Source organism: Camelus dromedarius, chromosome 14, assembly GCF_036321535.1.
Source record: "Camelus dromedarius isolate mCamDro1 chromosome 14, mCamDro1.pat, whole genome shotgun sequence".
Classification (NCBI taxonomy): Eukaryota; Metazoa; Chordata; class Mammalia; order Artiodactyla; family Camelidae; genus Camelus; species Camelus dromedarius.
In genome coordinates, this window is record NC_087449.1 from 59,054,642 (window position 1) to 59,076,088 (window position 21,447).

The 21,447-nt window shown below is 52.4% G+C and overlaps 1 protein-coding gene across 1 annotated transcript in view; it reads right to left on the reverse strand.

The window, feature by feature from the left end:
- IGSF21 (immunoglobin superfamily member 21) overlaps positions 1–6,592 on the reverse strand; it is a 234,731-nt gene extending 228,139 nt beyond the window's left edge. Inside the window, exon 1 of the mRNA XM_031464194.2 lies at positions 6,181–6,592. Within this exon, the coding sequence (XP_031320054.2) occupies positions 6,181–6,250 (70 nt within the window). The 5' untranslated portion in view covers positions 6,251–6,592. The remainder of the gene's footprint in view (positions 1–6,180) is intronic.
- Positions 6,593–21,447: the final 14,855 nt, after the last annotated feature.

Genomic DNA, 21,447 nt, shown 5'->3' on the forward strand with positions numbered 1-21,447 from the left:
AAAGTAACTGGTGGAACATGATGGGGAGGTTCATGGAACACAAGGACAAGCTGGAACCCCAGGTGTTGGGAGGACCCATGCTGCTAGAGCTGGAGAAGCTCTGATGTAACCGTGGTTAATATGTCAATAGTCATCTGAGCCCACAGGACTGGGCTAAGAGCTTTGCATGTCATGGCTCATTCCATGGAGGAAGGGCCCCTCACTATCGGCCTTGGGAAACCAGAGAAGTACAGTGTCTTGAGGGACCCCACTGGTAAGGGGGCCTTGCCAGTGGTTCTCAGTCTTCCTCTGCCCAATATTCAGATTCCAAGGAGAGTGGGTCAGATGGGCTCACATTGGGGGTGCCTTAAAAGATTGTGCCATTGACCAACACGGCGTGTAGTTGGGAAGGTGGTGCATAACTCCCCTAAGCAAATCTGATGTGTTGCCAGGAGATGTAGGAATGGCTGGTGGAGAAGCCAAACACCAGACTCCTTTCCTGGGTGTCACCATGTCCTTTCCTGCTCCTTTGGGCTACTACTCTGTACACCTCTGCTTCTATACATGTTGTATTTATTTGCTCCATCCATGGAAACTTGGCCAATAAGTCTTGGTGATCATGAACCCCCTCTGCTCCTGGACCCCACTGCAAGTGTAAAGATGGGTTCCAGGAGTTCATCCCCCTGGTTTCTTCCCAGGAACTTCATCCTGCAAACCGATACCTCTTAGGAAGTGATGTCACATGTTTCATCACCACTGACATTTATTGTTTAAAATGGGGTGGGAGGTGCATCCTCTTGCAAGTGATAGAGGCTGCTGCATTCCTCCTTTCAATAATGAAAAAAATAGTTTTTCCTCTCCTCTGGGAGCAGCAGTGTCTTTGGATTGCATCACACCTGGGTTTGAAACTCCCAGTTCTTCCATTTACAAAAGATTTTGAGCCTTGTTCATTATTTAAGAAAAAAAGAAAAGAAAGGAAGGGAGCAGTAGACAGAGAGAGAGAGAAAGGGCGAGGAAGAGAGATTGATCCTGGTCTCCTGTCCTCATCTGCAAAACATGGCTAACAATACTTCCGCGTGGATTGTTGAGAGCATTTCATGCATAAAGAATGTCTAATAGGTGTGCGATAAATGGGAGCTATCCATAATATCACTCTTTCTCCCAGTCCCAGCTAGATGCAAGAAAGAGAGCCTTGGGTTGAGCTGGTCCCAGCACGCACAGTTCTGCCTCCAGCTCTTTGCTCATGTAGGTTTCCCTTCCTGGCACATTTCCCTCCTTAGCCCTTGGCTTATTAATGTCCTTCCTTTGCTTCAAGGTCTAGCTCAAGTTCTCCCTCCTCTCTGAAGCATTCCCTTAATACCCCTTAGCAATCACTCTTCCCCCAACAACCTCCTGTAGGGGACATCAATCCACCTGGCACCCAGCAGGTATCAACAAATTTCCACCTGGGCTGTCTGTCATTCACCTTTTCAGAAGCATGACCAACCTCTCACCCCACTGGAATGAGGGTCATGGTCATAGGTCTTCCTCTTCTCAGATGTGCCCTGCCCACAGCAGATGCTCATTCATTCTCTTGATGATGACAAGGGGTCCCAGGGACACCCCCTCTCCCATCTGTGCAGATGAACACACTGGATAATCTTATCTCCGTGGAGGTTGGGAAGAAGTAAAACATCCAGACAGAGCATTGGATACACTGCAACTGCCCATGTGGCTGGAGCCAAGGAAGTGCCTGAGATCACTTCTCACTAGGAGATGGCACAGCACAGAGGGAAAGAAACAGTCCTGGGTCTAAATCTCTACCTGCCATTTACTGACTGGGTGGTTTTGGATATGTCATTTAACCTCTCTGAGCCTCAGTTTCCTCATCAGGAACATAATTTTAATTCTCAGCGTGGTTGTAAGGATTAAATGAGACAGGAAGAACAAAGCACACAGCACACTGCTGGCATATAGTAGCGCTCATGTGGGGAGGGAGATACAGCCCCTTCCTCCCTTTCAGTGAAGAATCAATTTTCCACCGAGCTGTAAACACCACAAAGGCAGGGACTTCCCTGCAACGTTCAGGGTCACATTCTCAATGCTTAGCGCTGTGCCTGGTATATAGTATAAAATACACATTTGTTGCGTGCCTGAATAAATAAATTTCAAGTGGCCTGGGGATGTAGCAGAGGTGGACTGGATGGTAAGCCAGGCTGGACACCTCCATGGATCCCAGAAAACCCAGTCACCAGAATTAACCAGCCCCCTCTTTGTTGCGCTCTTGGTTTGGCCTCTGCCTTTGAAGTCATGACTGCTCTAACCCAGAGACCCCAGCAAGTCACTTAATCTCCCCCACCTCCTTCCCCCCACCCCTCCCTCCAACTGTAGCAAGTTTCAGGTCTGTGTGAGACTGAAATGGAGGAGTGGGTAGCCAGGCCCACCTAAGGCATCTCTGGTACCTTGCCCATATGACCTGTCCAAGGAACTCTCTGCAGCCCAAGGAAGGCACACTGGAAGGAAAGAGGGAGCCTAGGGCTGGGCCAGGTGGGAGCCGATGGGGCTAGGACTCCTGTCATGAACAGCTAGCTCGTAAAACTCAGCGCCTCAGTTTCCTAATCTCTGAAGAGAAGAGCTTAAACCCACCCTGCAGCGCATGAGGACTGGACAGCAGCTAGCAGGTGCTGGACACGTGGCAGCTGCTCCATAGAATCTCAGCTATTGAAAAAACAAAAACCCAGCTATGCTACTAGGAAAGGAGCAATCTCCCTTCTTTAAGAAGACTTACGTAGAAGGATGGTTGGATGCCAGGTCTCATCACCTGCATCGACCACGCAGCTGTCCCTTTGTGCCTCTCATCTGGCCCAAGGCATTAGGATTTTAGGGGGCTGATAATCAGTTCCTACTCTATAAAGTGTTCTCCTGCTAAAAAGTAGAAGTTTCAGAACCAATGAAGTACATAATCGCGGAGGTCGCTTCCAACTCTAACATTCTCTGCACTTAAAAAGCGAAAACTAGTTCAGCTTCTCGTCACCAACTCTAGTTTGCATCTCGAGTGAAAAGAGGGTGGAGTTTATGGCTGAGGGTGGGGCCAGGCTCGGGGCGGAGCGGCTGGGGGAGCAGGGGCGGAGCACCCGGCAGGGCCCTTAACACCCTCCCCAGGGGCTGAGAAGAAGCCCTGCGGTGCCTGAGGGCCCCTCCCCGCGCCCCGGGCGCGGGATGGAGATGGCGAGGGAGGATAAATATATAAAGTCGTCACACCAGCTTGCGCGCGCACAGCCCCCGCAGTCTCGGTGCTGCGGCTGCCTCCGCCCAAACGAGTCTGCCCTCGCATCCCACCCACCCGCTGACACGCGGCTGCCAAGAGACAACTGGCAGGGCTTCTGTCTGGGGCCTTTGGCGCGCCCTAACTCGGCCTGCCCACCACGACCCTTTGCGGAGACTTTCCTAGAGCCGAATGAGGCAGGTCCATGAATCAGTCTCTTCCTCTAACCGCAAGTCCCCGATGCCCGCTCTCTCCTGGGCCACTGCACAGGCATGGATTCAGGACTGCCTTCCCAGAAGTGCACAGGCCGGGAAACGGGGGTCCCGAGGCGTTAAAAACAATGTGGGTTTCTCCTCTGGAGAGTCAGATATTGGGGAGTGGGAAAAAGGGCAGGAACGTCCAGCCCAGCAGTCCAGCGTACAGCGGACTCCTTTCTCCTCTCAGTACACAGACCACCTCTCCAAAGTTGGAGCCCCTTTGCTCCCATAGGGACAGAGCAGGCGAGGGCGCACTGGCCATGCCTCTCCCTAGTAGTGACCTCCAACGCCCCCTACTAGGCAGGCATGTTTCTGAATGCCTGCCCTGGATTCCCCCCCCCACCCCGGCCCCTCGAAGTAGCCCCTGGCAGGTGGCCCCGCACAGTCACCTGCCAGGTGCACGGCTCTCGGTCAAATCCAGGAAGGGCGCCCTCCTCCGGCAAGCTGGCCTCTTGCATCTCGTACAGACCCTTCTCGCACCCCAGCCCCTTCGTGGGCACTGACTTGAGGCGGGGAAGGAGGGATCCCACCCTCGTGCAATCTCCTCTCCTCTGCAGGGAAGGGAGGGCTCTCCAGCGACCGAGGACCTCGGCCCACGCCCCAGGCTCGGAAAGTTTCCCGTCTGCGATCCGGAGCGGAGCTCTTCCTTCACCCTGAGCAGCAGAGCTCAGAGGCCACGCCGGCTCCCCGGGCCCAGAGGCGCTGACTCCCAGCGCTCGAGCCCCCAGCCTCCTGCAAGTTGCAGAGGTGGGCGAGGGGAGCCGAGGAGTCAGGATGTCGGGCCAGCTTTCCGCAGACCCGCGGCCCGAAGAACGCGGCCCTCGAGTTCTGGGGGAGAACTCGCAGGGTGGGGTCCTGACGGAGTGGGGTTTCCCCACCAAAGCCTTTCCCGTCAGTCGCCTCCTCACCCCTGCTGCATCTCTGTTCTGCGCTTTACGAGGGAAAGGGGTGCTCCCTCTGCCCCCAACCCCCAATCACCCCCGCTCCCTGCTGTGTCCAGGTGAGGGCTCCAAGTGCATTTCGACAAAGCCCAGTGCCCTCTCTGTAGTGCTGGAACCGGGACCCCAACCCTATACAACCTTAACCTCTAGAGGTATCCGAGGGAGGGAACCCTCACCCCAAAGTTGAGGGGAGATTTTCTTTCACTTTGGGAAGTCGATTGCTCCAAGGGTAGGGGGACAAAATACAGGGCTTGCATTCCTTCTGGTTTACACCAACCCCTCCCCCCTCTCTGCCAGCAGGACCACCATTCAGTCGCAAATTCTGCAGCTTCTCCCATCAGCAGACCAAGCACTCTTCAAGGACCTCGGGGGTAGAAGGGGGTGGGGTTCTTTTAGGGAAGCACCCCTTCTTGGCAGGCACTGTCACAGTGTGGCTAGGCACCTCCCGGTAGGGCAAGGCATACGGCAGAGGACGGAGCTGACATTTCTCCGCCCCCTACCTCTATCATCCAGCCGGGCTGGGGACGGAGACCCTACTGGTCACAGTGGCTACTTTTTAGTACTCCGCATCCCCTCCCCCTCCGCGGCAGAGCCAAATGTGACTCCGGACCGGCTGGTTCTCGGCATCCCGGTCTGGCACGGCTTCGGAGGGAGTCGCGGACATGGCCCCTCTAGTATCTGTGCCTTTAATCTCGCTGGTCCAGCCTCCCTCCCGCGGGTCTCATAGCGGTTGTGTTGGCTCACTGCCCAAAAGGTGCTGGGGTCCCCAGGTTGGGTTCTCGCACCACTTAAGACCCACCAGGCGGCGGCGCCGGGCGGCAGGCACCGAGGCTTCCGCGAACCCTGGACCCTGGAGCTGCGGAGCCACCGATCGCTCCCTCTGGGGACCTCGCTCAGCTTCAATCTCCTTCCAGCGGGTTCAGCCCAGCCAGGACCAAATCCACGCGGGACACACAGCTGCTCACACCTCCTCAGCCTCCCGAACGCGTCCATCTCTCCCTCCACACTAGACCCACACGCTCCATCGCACGCACACACACACTCCTAGCCCACGAAGCAACACAACCCCCACGCACCTGCACCTCCACACATCCCAGAAACATACACTCCTGCCCAAGTGTCACATTCCTACCTCCTATGCACACACCTCGTACGCCCCCAATAGAAATACAGTCATCCGCTGTCACACACCCCTAAAGAGACCCGCACACTTGGGACACGCGTGCAAAGCCACACCTCACATACCCACCCGCCCTTTAACACGCTCACACATGCAGTGACACAAGCTCACACTCTTCACAGCTCACCGAGAAGCTGGCACCCAGTCACACCCCCAAACACTCCGGCTCACACTCTTTCTCACACACACACACCTTCTCTGTGCAACTGACAGACACTCAAACACCCTCCAGACGCTCGCTCGCTCACACACCATCACACGCACTCACATCTCTAAATGCACTCCCGCACCCTCTTCACACATAGCTCCTTCCTGGACACCCTCATACACAGACGCAACAAAGACACACGCTCATACACACACGCGCGCACACACACCCTGGCAGGGACCCACGAGCGCTCTCTCCAGGGGAGACATCCTCCCACCCTCGCCAAGCCAACCACCTCCGCAGATCCCCACGCCAGGACCTCTGCTCGGACCCGGAGCCTCTCTGATATGACCCCGGCCCGCGCCCTTCCCCAGCGGCCCGCCCCCGCGCGCGTCCCGCTCCGGGGCTCCGGCCGGCGCCCGCGCACTCACCGCGCGCCAGGTCCAGGATCGCGGCGAGCAGCAGGCAGACGCAGCCGCGGAGGCTCGAGGTGGCTCGCATGGTGCCCGGGAGCTGGCGGCGGTGGCGGGGCGGTGGCGGAGGCGGCGGCGGCGGCGGCGGCGGGGCCCCTCGCCATGGGCTCAGGCGCGCTCCTGACTCCGGCCGCCGGCCGAGACGGTAGCGGGCAGCTTGAGGCGCCGCGGGGGCGCCCCCATGCCGCCGCGGCCGGGCAGCCCGGGCACCGGGCTCGACTCTGCTCGGGCTCTGCGGGACGCCGCGACCCTCGAGCTCCGGGCGTCCTCCGGGCGCGCGGCCGCTCCCGGCTCCCTGGCTGCGCGCTGTGCCCACCGCGACCCGGAGTCGGATCGGCAGCAGCGCCAGAGTTTGGAGCGGAATCGCGCGCTCTCTGCCTCGCGCTCGCCTCTCCCGGCAGCGCGAGCGCCCCCCTCCTCGCGCCCTCCCTCCGTCCCTCCCCCTCTCCCCGCCCCCCCGTTCTCCCCGCCCTCCCCTCGCCGCGCTCTCCGCTGTATTATACAGACTTTTCTTTAATCCTTTCTGGGCTGTTCGGTTCTCGTCCGCTAAGCCGATTTATTGCAGGGAGAAGGCGAGCTTCCCACCTCCCGTCACCCTCCCGTCCCCCTCCTCTCCCCCCACTTCGAGTCTCCCACCCCTCTTCTCCCCCAGGTTCCCCTTCTCACTCACAACTCGCTTGCAGCTCTTAGCTCGGTAATCCTCCCCCAGATGACCCAGCACCCCTGCCCTCCAGACCAAGCTCCATCTGATCCTGCTCCATCTAATCCCATCCGTGGGGTATCCTCCCCCTCTCGCCGACCCCCAGTCTGGTGGAGGAAGGCAGCCTCCCCCTTGAAAGCGAGACCATCCGTGGAGTCGAACAGGCAGGGTGTGGCCCGGGAGTACTGGCCTTGCCGACTATGAACGCCCCTTTCGGGAAGGATTAGGGGCTTCAGTGTTCTGAAACTTGCCCAATTATGGCTCCCTTCCCCAGGCACACATGGAAATGGGGTATGTTTTGCCCTTTCTTCTGAAAATAACCACATTCTTGGATCCAGCCAGAAATGGATAAGGAACTGGGTGTTTCCTCCTGGCCAATACCACAGTTTCACCTTTTTGGAAGGCCTGATAGCTTTTTTCCAAGGCCTGAGGAGCGGGGTTTGGGGCTTGTATCTTATCACTATCCTCCCACCAACACACAAACACACACACACACACACACACACACACACACACACACACACACACACACACCCCAACTATTGATCCTCAAGCCTGGATGTGGGCCTTGAGGTCTCCTGGGACAGGAAAAGGTACTCTAGCCCTTGGAGTGGGCTGGGGGCAAGGTTAGATGAGGAAGTCCAGAGCATGGAATTTCACTCCACAGTGTTCTGTGGAGAATTCCCAGCTTCTCTGTCTCTGCCAGGTTTGCTGCATCAGGCTGTGTCTCTGTTTACCTAAATGGTCAATGGGTACAAAGCCAGGCCCATCTCCAGCGGCCCCTTGAAGGAGTGTTGGGAGCAGAGGGGGCAATGGGTGGCTGCTGCACTGCCTCTTGGGCATCTTTGTGCAGAGACGCCCAAGGGCAGGGATCTGGTCCCTCCATCTGCCCTCTTCAAGCCTCTTCACATCACTTCCATAGGCTGCCCTGCTGCAGCTAACACCCGCCCACCCCCTGGAAGGAGTGATTTGCATTTATGAAGATCTGAAAGCATACGTTCACCTGACAGGCTTTAGAATGATCCTCTCGGTAAAATAATAATAATGATCATAATAAACCCTTATAAATAGGTGTTTGATTACAGTTTGTCCCTATGTAGTTTTTTTTTTTTTTTTTGAATCAGACTAATTGGCTGCCAGACTGATTGGGCTGGATAAGGCTTGAACATCAGAGTCTTAGACACTTTTTTCTCCCTTTGCCTGGCTGTTCTTTGCTCCCTCTCACCACCACCCCCCCAGGTCTCCCCTTCTCCAAGTTACTGAGGATCAGTTTGAGGTCACCTCTTCTGCACACCCTCTTTTTGGGCCAACCCAGCCATGCCATGGGGCACAGTCCCTGACTGCCTCCTTTCTGCCCCTTTCCCTCCCCTCCTCTGGCCCAGGAAAAAGGCCATAGAACCCAAATCCAGGTGCTAAGCTCTCTGTGGAAAGGCCTTCCCGGCTGAGAAGCAGCATCCAGCTGGGAGGACCCTCAGGTTGGTCTGAGTTCCTTGGGTAAATACCAGGCACCCCTGGGTGGGCATTCCTGCCCTGTAGGCCCAGCTGCACATCAGAGTGCAGCCAGACAGGTAGATAGGCAACAGTTCACCAGGTGAAACCCTGAATAGGTGAGGCTTACTGTCTGCACTCACTGCAGCCCAGCTGTTAGCAAGGAGAGCTAGGGGTCAGGTGGGATTCCAAGGTCCTCCTTGGTGACGCTTCCTCCCAGTGTGGGTCCATTTCAACTGGGAAAAAGACCCGAAGGGAGCGCCAGAAAAAGGCTCTGCAGTCAGTCACCTCCATTATGCCAGCTGTGAATGACATCGGCCGGCGAGAGGCTAGCAAGGAGGAAAGCGGGCCTGATATCAAGAGGAGGGTTGCTTTTTAGGGCCAAGGATTGGGCTGGGGAGGAGGTGGGGGTATAGAGACCTCAGTTAACCCTCCTTCAGCCCCAGGACTTCCAAATTACCCACACTCTCTTTTAAGACCTTCCTGCTTTATAATTATTGGTCTTCCTAGCCAGTGCCTGGCACATAGTAGGCCCTCAATAAGTATTTACTGGGTGGGTGAATGAATGAATGAATGAATGAATGCAGGGCACTTCCTTATAGCCTCAGCTCCTAGCACAGGCTGGCACTTAGCCAGTGCTGGTGTGCATCTTGTGGCTGTGAACATTTTCAGAGAATCAACAGCCCCTTGGATCGCGTGTTCAGAGAGGACATACCGCCCAGGTGCACAGTTGGTTTCCCCAAAGGGGCTGGGCTGCGAAGTGCATGTTTATTACCATATGGTAATTGTTCATAGTAATACTGCTACCTCTGCACAACCTCTCCTGGGGGCACCCACTCCTTCAGCTCCTGTTTCACAAAATACAGCTTTGGAAGCTTTTCTCTTGCCCCAGAGAAAGGTGTATCTGCAGCACTGAGAGGCATGGTTAGCAGAGGGCACAGGGTGACTTAGCCAAAGAAAAAGTCAACCAGTGCAGACATAGGCTTTTAATTTGCTTAACGTCCCTCTTCTCCTGTCTCCTATAGGATCAGCTGCCAGTGACAAGGCCTCCACTTTGCAGTGCTGGCACTAAGACCCATGAGTCATGGTGGGACATGCCTCCTTCTGGGGCATCAGCTGAGCAGAAGCCCAGGACCTCCAGGAGGCAGCCTGAGATATGGCTGTCTGCCCCCAGCCTCCCTCTGTCCATGGTGCTGAACTAGGCTCTCCCAACAGAGGGCGCTACAGCACAAAGCAAATTTCTCTTCTCTTGACCCTAGGGAACAACCCCAGAGGTCAAAGGAGCCCTGGGGACCCCTGTGACCTCTAGTTTGTTTATTTCCTGGGGAGGGAAGGAATATGGCATATTATTCCCTCCTAGAACCTAGCTTCCACAGGGATGGCCTCTGTTGGTTGGGGTAGGGCCTCCTGTGGAGTTGAACAATAATGCTAAGTGTAGTAAACCTTTGTGAAAGTGCTTTTCCTTTGCCAGGCACTTTAAAGTATGAAATGTGTATAAACTCAATGAATCTTCACAACAGTGTATGAGATGAGTATTATCATTATTCCCAGTATACAGATGGGATAACCGAGGTACAGAGAGGTTAAGCAACTTGCCCAGTACAACACAGTACTAGAGCCAGACTTGAACCCATGAAGAGTCCAAAGCCAGAGCTCTTAAATGCCCTTCCAGGCCAAGATACACACATGCACAAGTGACATGAGCATACACGTGCACGCACACACACTGGAAGCCAATATTTGAATGGGAAATGAGATAAAAAACAAGACTTCCATTAGTCCAATGTGTTCCACCTCTGTCATCTCATTTAATTCTCATAAAAGCGCTTTGTGGGAGCTTTATATAAGCCCAATTTACAGATAAGTAAACGGAGTCTCAGAGAAGTGAAAAGAATTGCCCAAAGTGGCCAAGATAGAGGAATGCTGAATTCTGGAGAGAGGGATCAATTGCAGGCCTTCCCCAGGCTCAGTCCCAGAGATCCACACATTTCCTCCCTCTCTCAGTCTCTCTCTCAAATGCACTCTCTCTCTCTCTCTCAAATGCACTCTCTCTCTCTCTCTCTCTCTCTCTCTATCTCTCTCTCTCTCTCTCTCTCTCACACACACACACACACATACTCACACACACTCACTCACTCACACAGTCCTCTGGCTGCTTCTTACTTTGCCCTCTGCCTCTCCATGCTGGGAATTAAATATCCACCAGGCTGCATCCCAGACAAGACCAAGTTTTTTTTTTTTTTACTGTTTGTTTAAATTAAATGCAACTGAAAGTGACGCTTTAACGTTGGTGACCCAAATCGATACAGAATTGGCTGCTTGGAATTAAGTCCAACACTGCCTCCTTAATGGACCTCAGTCCTACCTGGACTGAAGCTCCAGCTCCAGCATGTCTCCCCACAGGAGGAGCTGGGGGGTTTTCCATGGGGAGTCTGAGGCCCAGAGAGAAAAGCTGGACCAGGTGAAGGAGTCAGGGGCAGGAACTTAAACCCTGCCAACCAGCCCAGGTAGGGGCAGAGAGGAACAGGCTGACACTGGAGACCAGCATTCCCCAAACTGGGTCCCACCAACCACTCGTTTTGCAGTCTGTAATACACGTTCCTTGTAAGAGGATTCCATGGTTAAATATATTTGAGAAATGCTGCATATTAAGCCATTCTCCACTTCTCGAAGAGTTACAATTCACATGAGCACTTAAGGGCTCTGAGAAATCCTGCAAAGTTTTTCAGTTTTATTTACCTGAAATTCAAATTGGTTTGGCCTCAGAACTCTCTTTGCATTAATACCTGTTAATGTCTCATGTCAAGAGTTTTGTGGATTGTGGGGTGGGTGATACTGCTCTCACCATGGATAAGGCTTCTGATCACTTCCTGGATTATCGCAGTAGTTGTAATAGTGATGATGACGATGATGATGATGATGATGGCAAGAAGAAAAACAGCCACTGGCAACTGATGGCATTTACTGAGTGCTTAAGGTGTGCCAGGCACTGTTCTATGTATTTTACTTCATTGAATCCTTTTCATAACCCTATGAGGCAGGTTCTGTCTTTAACCCCATAGTATAGACAAAGAAACTGAGGCACAGAGAGGTGAGGCCCCTTGCCTCAGGTCACATTGCTTTTATGTATTTCTGAGACTGTAAGCAACATGAGGATAAGGACCACAACTGACTCATTTCTGTATTACTTGTGCCTGAGAAGTGTCAGGTGCTTAGGCAAATTTTGGATGGAAGGAAGGAAGAACGGAAGAATGGAAAGATGGATGGGTGAGAAAATGATTGCTTGGATAGTTGATGGATGGTTGGATGTAAGAACTATTGAGAGGATAGATGGATAAATGGATGGGTGGATGGTGGATGGGTGGAAGAATAGAAAGAAGGGTGAGGAGGTGGGCGGGTGGGTGATGGTGGGTAGGTGTGTAGACAGATGGATTAGAGAAAGGACTGACAGGTGGATGGACATGTGGACAGAATACTGGGTAGATGAGGCAGGGCTAGAAAAGCATCGGCAAGATCTGTACTTTTTCCTATATCGTTGAATTTGCTAAGAATGAGACCTGGATGGACAGGTGTTGGTCATAGAAGGTGACAACAGAGACTGTCATGAGCAGTGGCTAGAAGCATAGGCTCTTGAGATGGCCTGCCTAGACCCAAATCCCAGCTTCAGCACTCAAGAAAATGACTGTTAAAAGGAAGGAAGGAAGAGAGGAAGGAAGGGAGGAAGAAAGGACTTGTAAGAATCGTAACAAATTATTTATCTTCCCTGTGTTTTGATTTCCTCATCTGTAAAATGGGGATGGGAAAGGAGTACCACCCTCATCAAGTTTTCTGATTCAATAAGACAATGCTTCAAATGATGTAAGCAGTCAATAAATATTAGCTGTAACAATTATTACCCACAACCGAGGCACCCATAGGATGCTATAATTACCCTGCTCTATGGTCCCTTCCTTTTATCCTTAGCTTCCTGCACTCTGCAGTGGAGCGGGGGTGGATGAAGACTCTAGGGTCAAAGATCTAAAGGGACTCAGCAGATGGTTGCCGTGAGCACGCACCAAAGAAAGATGTCAATGTGAACAATACCTCAAATTCACTTCTCTCCTATGGCATTCTCCAACATTAGCCTATCTCTCCCTGTGAACTCTCGTGTCTACAATTGTCAAGTCCAGCCTCGGATCTCCTGAGGTCACCCTTGGAGCAGCCCCTTCCCTCCTTGCCTTGCCAAGCTGCAATACCACCCGTAGACAACAGGTGGCGACATCCAATATGCGATTCCTTCTATTTTTACAACCTTTGAAAAGTGAGGGCCTATATTCTGTAAAACAAACCGGCTTCCTATTTTACGAATCCCTTAAGATATAGTGTATTCACAACAAAGCATGCCATCATAAGTCACATGTACATGAGGTCCTTAGTTAGTCACAATTGTGTGATGGGTCCATAATACTATAGATGAGAAAACTGAGACCCAAAGCAGGATGTATAGTGTCCTGCATCCTCACTATTTCTGGTATATATAGTCTGCACAACACAGTGAAGTAAGATTCTCTTCAGTTGGTTCACCTGTGTGTCTTGTCTCCCCAGGTCCTAGTGCAATCTCTGGAAGGTCTGGATGCCCTTAACTTTGTCCCTTGGCACCTCCAAGTGTCACCTTGCTCAAGCTTTGATCACAGTTCTGGAGGAACCACGGAGCAAAGAAGGTTGGTCTAGCTAACCAGACTAGTCATTCAGTTCGGAGTGAAAAGGTATTTGTAATGCAAATGCTCTGGTTAATTACAAAAAACCATCTGGTGAGACCCACCATTCCCTCCTCTGCACGTCAGCCTGCTTTCTGTCTTGAGTTTCTAGGTCCTGAAACCTTTGGAGAAAATCTCAATTCAATTTATAGCTCAGGGAGCTAATTTAATTTCTCTGGGCTTCAGAGTTCCCATTTGTAAGAGGCAAAAGGCCAGGCCGGCTCCCCAAGGCCCCTGACAGATGATGTCTTACCTGGGCATGAATCTACCTCCACCTCCCTTCTCTTTATCTCTTCCTTCCTGTGTCACTGCAAAGCAGATACCCTGTACCTGGCGCTGAGCTTGGACTTGGGAGACCAGCTTTCTGGAGGAGGTGAGACCTGAAGCTTTGAAGGATGCCTGGGAGTCAGAGAGAAGTTTTGAGGACAGAATCACGCGTGCAAAGCCTTTCAAAGATGGAACAGAGACTGCCATCCAAGGAGCAACAGGTGGTCCAGGAAAATGAGTCCAGGGGGTGTGGAGGGAGGTGAAGCTCTGAGGTTAGGAGGATCTTTGTAGATCACAGAAGGCACTGGATGCCGAGGGATGGCAAAGGAACAGTAAAAACTCCTCTAAAATCCTGCATCAAACAAAATGAGCTGGACATATCTGCCCACCTTGAGATTCTGTGACTCTCAACATTAGATCCCTCTGCACTGACCAGTCCCTTCCCAGCCCCCAGAGGGAAATTTTCACCGTTGGAGCCTTTACATCTCTGCAGAGATGCTCTTCTTTCTCGCCGCCTTCTCTCCCCATCTACTGGTTAACAGAAACAATCCTACTATCTCCTTAACCCCCTAGCCATCCCCTCCCTGCCTTCCTCTGGTGCCCCTCTTCCTCCCATGTCCAGCCTCCTGTTCTTCTTTCCATTTACCCTGCAAAAAGGCTGACCCTGCAAAGAGGCAGCTGGTGAATCAGGCTGGAATATTTCCCTGGAATTGGAGAATATTGGAAGCACAAGAGGAAAGCCCCTCAGCCTTCAAAGTTATCCATCCCCACAACCCCCACCTCTCCATACTCCAGGTCACCTGGACACACCAGCGTCTACAGCCTGGTTGGGACATCCTCCTTAAAAGCCTTCATTGGCCTCTCATGGCCTGAAGATCACAGCCGGCACCTTTGGAACAGCTTACAAGGGTCTTCATCTCCACAGTGGAACCACCTTTGCAATTCTTAGTGCCCATTAAGCTCTCTTGATTCGAGACCTTTGTACATGCTGTTCCCTTTGCTTAAAACACCCTTCCCTCTTCCAGCCTCCCCACCCTCCTCACTCCCATCTCCCTTACCCTGCCCGCATGTACCCCATGAACACCCTTTAGGCTGGCTGGCTCCTGCTCCTGCCCCGGGGCCCAGCTTTAGCTAGTTCTGGGACTAGCATTAGCTGCCTTCTCTGTGCTTGCCCCAGGGGATTAAGACTATGGTGGTAAGATGGGCAAAGGACAGGGAGAGGAAGGACGGGAAGGAAGGAGAAAAGGAGGGAGGAGCCAGAAGTCTAAATCGAGAGCAAGGCTCTGCACCAGCAGTCAGAACAGAGTCAAGGTACCACTGGAAGGTGGGAATGACTGGGAAAGATACTCGCTTCTCCAAAAAGATGTCTTCATAACTCTGCCTTGAATGGACCACAGACAAAACTGCTGGTTCTTGTTCCAAGACATGAGATCACTGAAGCCTCTGGACACCTTCCCTTAGAGGAAGAAGCAGTACGTGGTAGAACACTGGGTCCAGGAGGAGAACAGCAGGCTGGGGTCCACAACACCTGCAGGCTGGCTCTCGGGGAGTGAGGTTCAGGGACGCATGTAGAGGGACGCACACTCCTCTCCTATTTCCTCTGGCGAGACGAGCTCTCCATCCCAGGGAGGCCTGAGGGCATCCTGGGTGCCTGGGGACCAGTTGTCTTCCTGCTTCCGAGGCCGACACTTACTTATCAAGATAATTAAATTCCACCTCCTTCCAGCTGCCCCCTTGCAATGTCGGGACGGACGGGAGCCTCTTCCCTAGAGCCTTCCTTGCGGCTGTTCGATAAGCCCCATATTTCACACCGCAAGTGGCTGCATTTCAGCGGCGGGTGAAGTGGTTTTATTTTTATCGCGCACACAGGCATATAAATATGTACGAGGCGATCAGAAGCACTTTAGGGTCTCTCTGGAAGGCAGGCTCGGCGTGAGTGTGAGGGAGCATGGCAATTGGTTCAACCAGGGTACAGGCTTCTCTGGGTCGGAATGCGCTGCGCTCGCCAGCATCCCTGGTCCCGTTCTCCTTAGAACGGCGCCTTCAGCAGCCCCTGAGAACCGGGCGGTGCCTTGGCAAACTTTCCAGAGCAAAATTTGTTGTTGTTTCTTTTTTTCTTTCTTTCTTTCTTTTTTTTTTTTTTTTTAAAGCACAGGTCTGGGTTCCCACCTCAATTCTGCTACTTACCAGCCACAAGACCTTGGATCAGACCCTCCCTTCTTCGGGTCTCAGCATCGATGTCTCTAAAAATGAGATTACCCGTGCCTTCTTGGTCAGCCTCCCAGGTCTTTTTTTAAAGAGCAAATATGATGAAGAATTTGCAGTGGGCTCTGTGACTATAATATACAACCATAAGAGGCTTACCATTATTTCTCCCCAGCAGTTCATCTGGAGCAGGTTAGTGCAAGTACAAGACCGTATCAGGTAACACAGGCAATGGCTGCTACAGGCGTTGCCGGCTGCCTCACCAGGCACAGAGAGGAGGCGGGGAAACAGCGTTTATTGACCTGCTACAGGGCTGGGTGCTTTGTACATATTATCGCATGTGAATGCAACAGTGACCCCTGGGGGGAGATGCTGTACCTGTTCATTGATGCGGAAGTTGAAGTTCAGAAAGGTTAAAGAAGATGTGCACGGTCACGGGGTCATGAGTGGTGGAGCCCGGCTTTGAACGAGGGGTAGTGTCAAGATTTCCTCGCGTGGCCATAGGGAATCGCAGTCTCTGGGTTCACTGTCTGCCACTAGGAATGGTCGGGGCACTTGGGCCGTGAGATGTGCAGTCACTTGGGGTGACCCTCTAAGCAGCCCCATTGTGATGCCAGCAGAAGAGCAAGCTGTGGTCCTGAAGGGAGCTTGTGAGGCCGTCACTGCCTCTGAAACCTGGGTCCAGCCTTCATTCATCATGCTTAGGCTGAAGCAGAGGGAGAATGGCCAGGCCTCCAGAGTCAGAGAGAGAAACCAGAGGCTTTGGTGGGGGTGTGCCCAGGTAGAAGATGGATTTTAGAGCACTGAGAGCTTCCGATGGTCAAGGTCGGGGCAGGGGTCAAAGGATGCTGAGCTTTGTCCTCTCATCCTTTGAGCTTTCATCCCAGCATACGGAGGACCAGGAAGGGAAGTAGGAAGTTCTCTTCTCAGGGGTTAAGTCATCGTGGAGGTGAGCCGGAGGACCAAGGTCCCAGGGGTTCGGCACCTGCCGCCTCCCTCCCCCAAAAGGGCTTTCCGGGTCCCATAGCCCTGGGCAGGGAGACACAGCTGCTGACGAGAAGACACCCTCTGACTGTGAAGGCCCAGTGGAGGCACAACCGAGAAGGGCAAGTGCCAAATTTAAGGGCCCAGAGACCAGGCTGGATTGGACAGAAAATTACCCACTGCCACCGACATCAGCGTGCCAGGAGGGAGCCCCGCAAGCACGGCAGGGAGTGCAGGGGCAGACCTCTGAGGCAGGCCGTAGTCTGTGGATGAGGTTAGCCGCAGCCGTGAGAACAAAAGGGACTCAGTAAGGGCCCGGCACACTTTACTGATGGGAAAAACCATCTTGATTTGTAAATGGAGCATTAAGGGAGTCTGTCAGGGGGTGGCCTGTATGGAGTCAGCAGGACCCAGAATCTGTAGGAGCAGGTCAGCAGTTGTTGGGTCAGAAACCTGTTATTTCTGGTTTGATTTTTTTCTATTTTCTTTCTGATTTATTTCTGTTTTCAGGAAAACTGGAAGCACCGTCCTTAGTCAGCCGTGGAAGGGAGGTGCGTCCACACTCGGCCTACTGAGAAAGAGGAGATGATTGGCCAGATGGATGGGAGTAGAAGTGAAACCTAGAGGACCCTCAGGAGGAGGTGGTGCTCAGAGGCCAAGGTCAGATCCAACAGGGCCATTCCTACCTGCCCAGGTGCTATTATTTCCCAGGAGGGCTTTTCTGCTCCCCTGTCTCTCTTTTTTTTTAAAAAAAAAAAAATTTAATTGTGATAAAGTACATGTAACATAAAATTTAGCATCTTAACTATTTTTAACTGTACGGTCCAGTAGTACATATATTCACATTGTTGTGCAACCAATCATCAGAACTTTTTCATCTTGCAAAACTGAAACTCCATCCCCGTTAAATAATAACCCCTTGTTCTTCAAATAATAACCCCTCATTCTCCCCTTCTCCCAGCCCCTGGCAACCACTCCTCTACTTTCTGTATCTGTGAACTGGACTAAGTACCACATACAAATGGAGGCATACAGAATTTGTGTATTAGTGACTGGCATATTTCACTTAGCAGAATGTAGCCAAGGTTCACCCATGTTGTAGGATGTATTACAATTCCCCTCCTTTTCAAGACTGAGTAATATTCCATTGTATGGACACATCACATTTTGTTTATCCAGTCATCCGTCAATGGGCACTTGAGTTGCTTCCACTTTTTGGCTGTTGCGAACATGCTGCTATGAACATGGGTGTCCAAGTCTCTCTTCAGGACTCTGCCTTTAATTCTTTCTGATGCGTACTCAGAAGAGGAGCTGCTAGGTTGCACGGTAGCTTCTCTTTAAGGAGATGGGCCCTGTGGGATTGTTTGTCAGGCACCTCCAGCTACCTCTGAGGGTGATGAGCCTGGTCAGAGATGCTGGAAGGCACAAAGGAGCCTGGGAGGCAGGGAACTCCTGACATCCTCACTGGCTGCCGCAGATGGTGGCGGATTTCACAGTCCTCTGCCTGCCTGGATCCTGCATCTTGTGGGCCTCTCTGTAGGTACAGAGCCAAGCTGGAAGGAACAACGCCCAGAAAACTTGCAGATACAAGAAAGGGGGATCCACACATCCTTGGCAGTTGCTAACAGCTGCTAGGAGGCGGGAGGTCTTGGTGAGGTGATAGTACTCACTCAATAGCCCTGGTAGGTGTTTGTTGACTGAATGAATGATGGCAGTTCCAAAATTCTAGAAAGTGAGTTCCACAGAGCCATGAAATGTGGCTCCTCTGTTCACATGATGGAAGCTCAGTGAATGGACGAATGAATGAATGAGCATACAACTTATCAGGTTGCTTTCTCTGTAAAGGAAGACTATCCAGAGAAGAAGAAGGGCAAGAGCATTCAACAGACTCCTGCTTGGTGGAAGGCAAGCACGTTGGTAGGCCGGGTAAGGGAATGGAGTGGGAGCAGGAGGGGTCCTACCCAGACTTGACTCACAGACCGGCGGGGACAGAGGAAGACAAGTCCACCACCAAGTGCATTGTGGGAAGAATTAAGTGTGAGGGAGAATCACGAGTCACCAGCAACCGGAAGTCCATTCTGCATCAGCCTTGGGCCAGGCACTTTCTTATAATATGTTTCATTCAGCAACCCTGATGGCTGGGACTCTTCCCTCTGAACAGGTCCAGACACATGGGGTGACTTGCCTAAGGCCACACACTGCAAATGGCAGAACAGGGACATGAATTCAGGCCTGATTCCAAATCCCAAGTTCCTCCCTCTTCACCAGCAGAGGTGGCAGGAATGACTTCCTGGGGGAGGTGACTTGAGCTGCAATGAGTCTGCACTTCCACCTCCAAAGGAGAAAAATGCTTTCCAGGAGAAGGGAGAAATGCCAGCCTAAGCCCAGAGAGAGAAAAGGGCAGGGAATGTTCAAGAAACCAGCAAATATTTATTCCAGAGCATGGAATACATGTAAGGGAATGTTAGGAAATGATTGGCTGGATCCAACCTTTAACCTGACACCAAGCGTCCCTATTTACTATTGGGTAGTCGAGGCTAGAGATGGGAATGCTCAGAGCTATGCTTTACCTGGATTCAGCCAGTGGCTGTGTATAGGGGAGACTGGAGGAGGTGAGCCTGCAGGCAGAAAGAGACCCTGAGACCACTGCTGCAATCTTCCAGAAAGGGAATTACTTGTGCTACATCACATTGGGCCCTGGAGAGATAAAGCTGTGACCAATCAGGCATCCTCCTGGCCCCGATGGAAAGCAGACAATAAACAGGTTAGTGACTAACCAAAATGATTATAGGTTGTGATCCATACCAGGACATAATTAAATAAGACTATGTGAACAATAATCATGGGACATAGAGCAATCAGGGAAGGCTTCCTTGAAGAGGCGGCAATTTGGCTGGATAAGAAGGATCAGAAGGAGCTGGCACAGCGAAGAGCAGAGGGAAGAATCCGAGAAAAGAGCCTCCTGTGCTGCAGGTACTGGCTGACTGTGCCCGGGGCGAGTTTTAAGAGGTGAGTTGCGAGAGGAGAGGATGCAGGGCCAGAAAATGGGTAGGAGTTGGAATCTTATTCCAGAATGACGTGACGAGAAGCCATTGGAGGGCTCTAAGCAGGAGAATGATGTGATCTGATTTGCATTTTTGAAAGACTTCTCCGGCTGCTGCATGAAAAAAATAGGAGGGGCCCAGGGGGTGCATATGATGACACCGGTTAGGAAGCCACTGCAAGGGATGGAGAGAAAGATGAAGGTGGCCTGGGCCAGGGGGTGGCCATAGAAATGGCTGGAGGTACAGGGTACCGATTGAGGCTCACCGGCTCCAATTTCCATGGGGAGGGGCCGTGAGTGAGAGATACCAGTTGGAGAAACACTCTCTATTTCAAACGCAGGTGACAGCCGGGATAAAGCACTGCATAGTTTGACTCTGGCAGCAAATCCAATTTTCACACATCTCCTTCTAGGAGAATTTGCTTTCCCTCTGAGTAGGAGGTCAGAGCGAACCACTGCAATGCAACCACTGGCTTCTCTGGGTGGAGAAAGCTTTCCCGGGGGGATTATTCTGGGCTCTGGGCTACAAAACCCTGTCTGGGTGCTTGGAGGAATACAGAGGGGAGAGGAGGCCCCTTCTTATCCAGCCCCTGCCCTGAGGGAGCCCCACTGATGCTCTGGACAAGTGCCCTCGGCATTTCTCTGTGAGCTGGGGATGCACAGTGAAGGAAAAGGCTAAGAGCCCCCTTTCCCGACCCTCCCCCATGGCCCCACCCCCTCGCCAGGCATGGAGGTCCCCGGTGATGACCTCCTCCTGGTGTCCACACCTGTGGAATCTCCCCGTACCATGGGCTGGGCTGAGTGACTGGCTTCTAATGGACAGAATAAGCAAACGTGATAGGATGTCGCTTCTGCGATTAGGTCACAAGAGACTGTGGTTCCTACCCTGCAGGTACTTTCTCCGGCCCCTCCTTTGCTGGCTCCAAGGAAGCCAGCTGCCACCTTGTGAGCTGCCCAATGGAGAGGCCCACGTGGTGGGGAACTGAGGGAGGCTGACAGCGGTGCGACAGCTCGTGGGGGGCTGAGGTCTCAGTCCAACACCTCGAGAAGGGGTGACCTAGGGAGAGGCCCCAGGCTCCTCTTCCAGTAGAGCTTGACGTGACCTTAGCCTTGGCCGGTGACAACCTGGGAGACTCCCTGAGCCAGAGGCCCAGCTACGCCACACTTGGGTTCCAGACCTGATTCTTTTGAGATAGCAAATGTTGTTTTAAGCTCCTAAGTTTTGGAGTGACTGGCTATGCAGCAATGGATGATCAATGCCCTGGTGAACACTTACTAACCACTTCATGTAGGCTCACATGCACATTTTACAGGGGATGTGCCATTACCCCATTTTATAGATTTGGAAACTGAGGCTCAAAGAGGCTAATTCACTTACCCTAGGCCTCACAACTAAGAAGCGGCTGGGAAAGGAATCAAACAGAAGCATGATCCCTCCCTAGAGAGTACCTAGTCTGATGGAGGAAGTGCACGCCCCACACCGAGGTCACAGCCATCTAGTCAGGAAGACAGCTTTGCCAGCTTAGTTTACACCCATCTTTAAGTCAGTCGACACACCCCTAGAGCCTCCAACCTGAAGAATCTTCTAGAACCATCTTACCTCATCCTGTCTTTGGTGGGCTTCCTTCTTGAAATCTGATCTTTTGCACTAGTTCCTGATAGAGCCTTGAATGAACTCCTTGGACCGAATTCTGGATCCTGCACCTGCTATGTGCCAGGCTTTGCTATACACAATACACAGCATCCTGTTTCATCACGAATAGTCCGTTTACGGAGGAAAATAGTGAGACCCAGAGACCTGA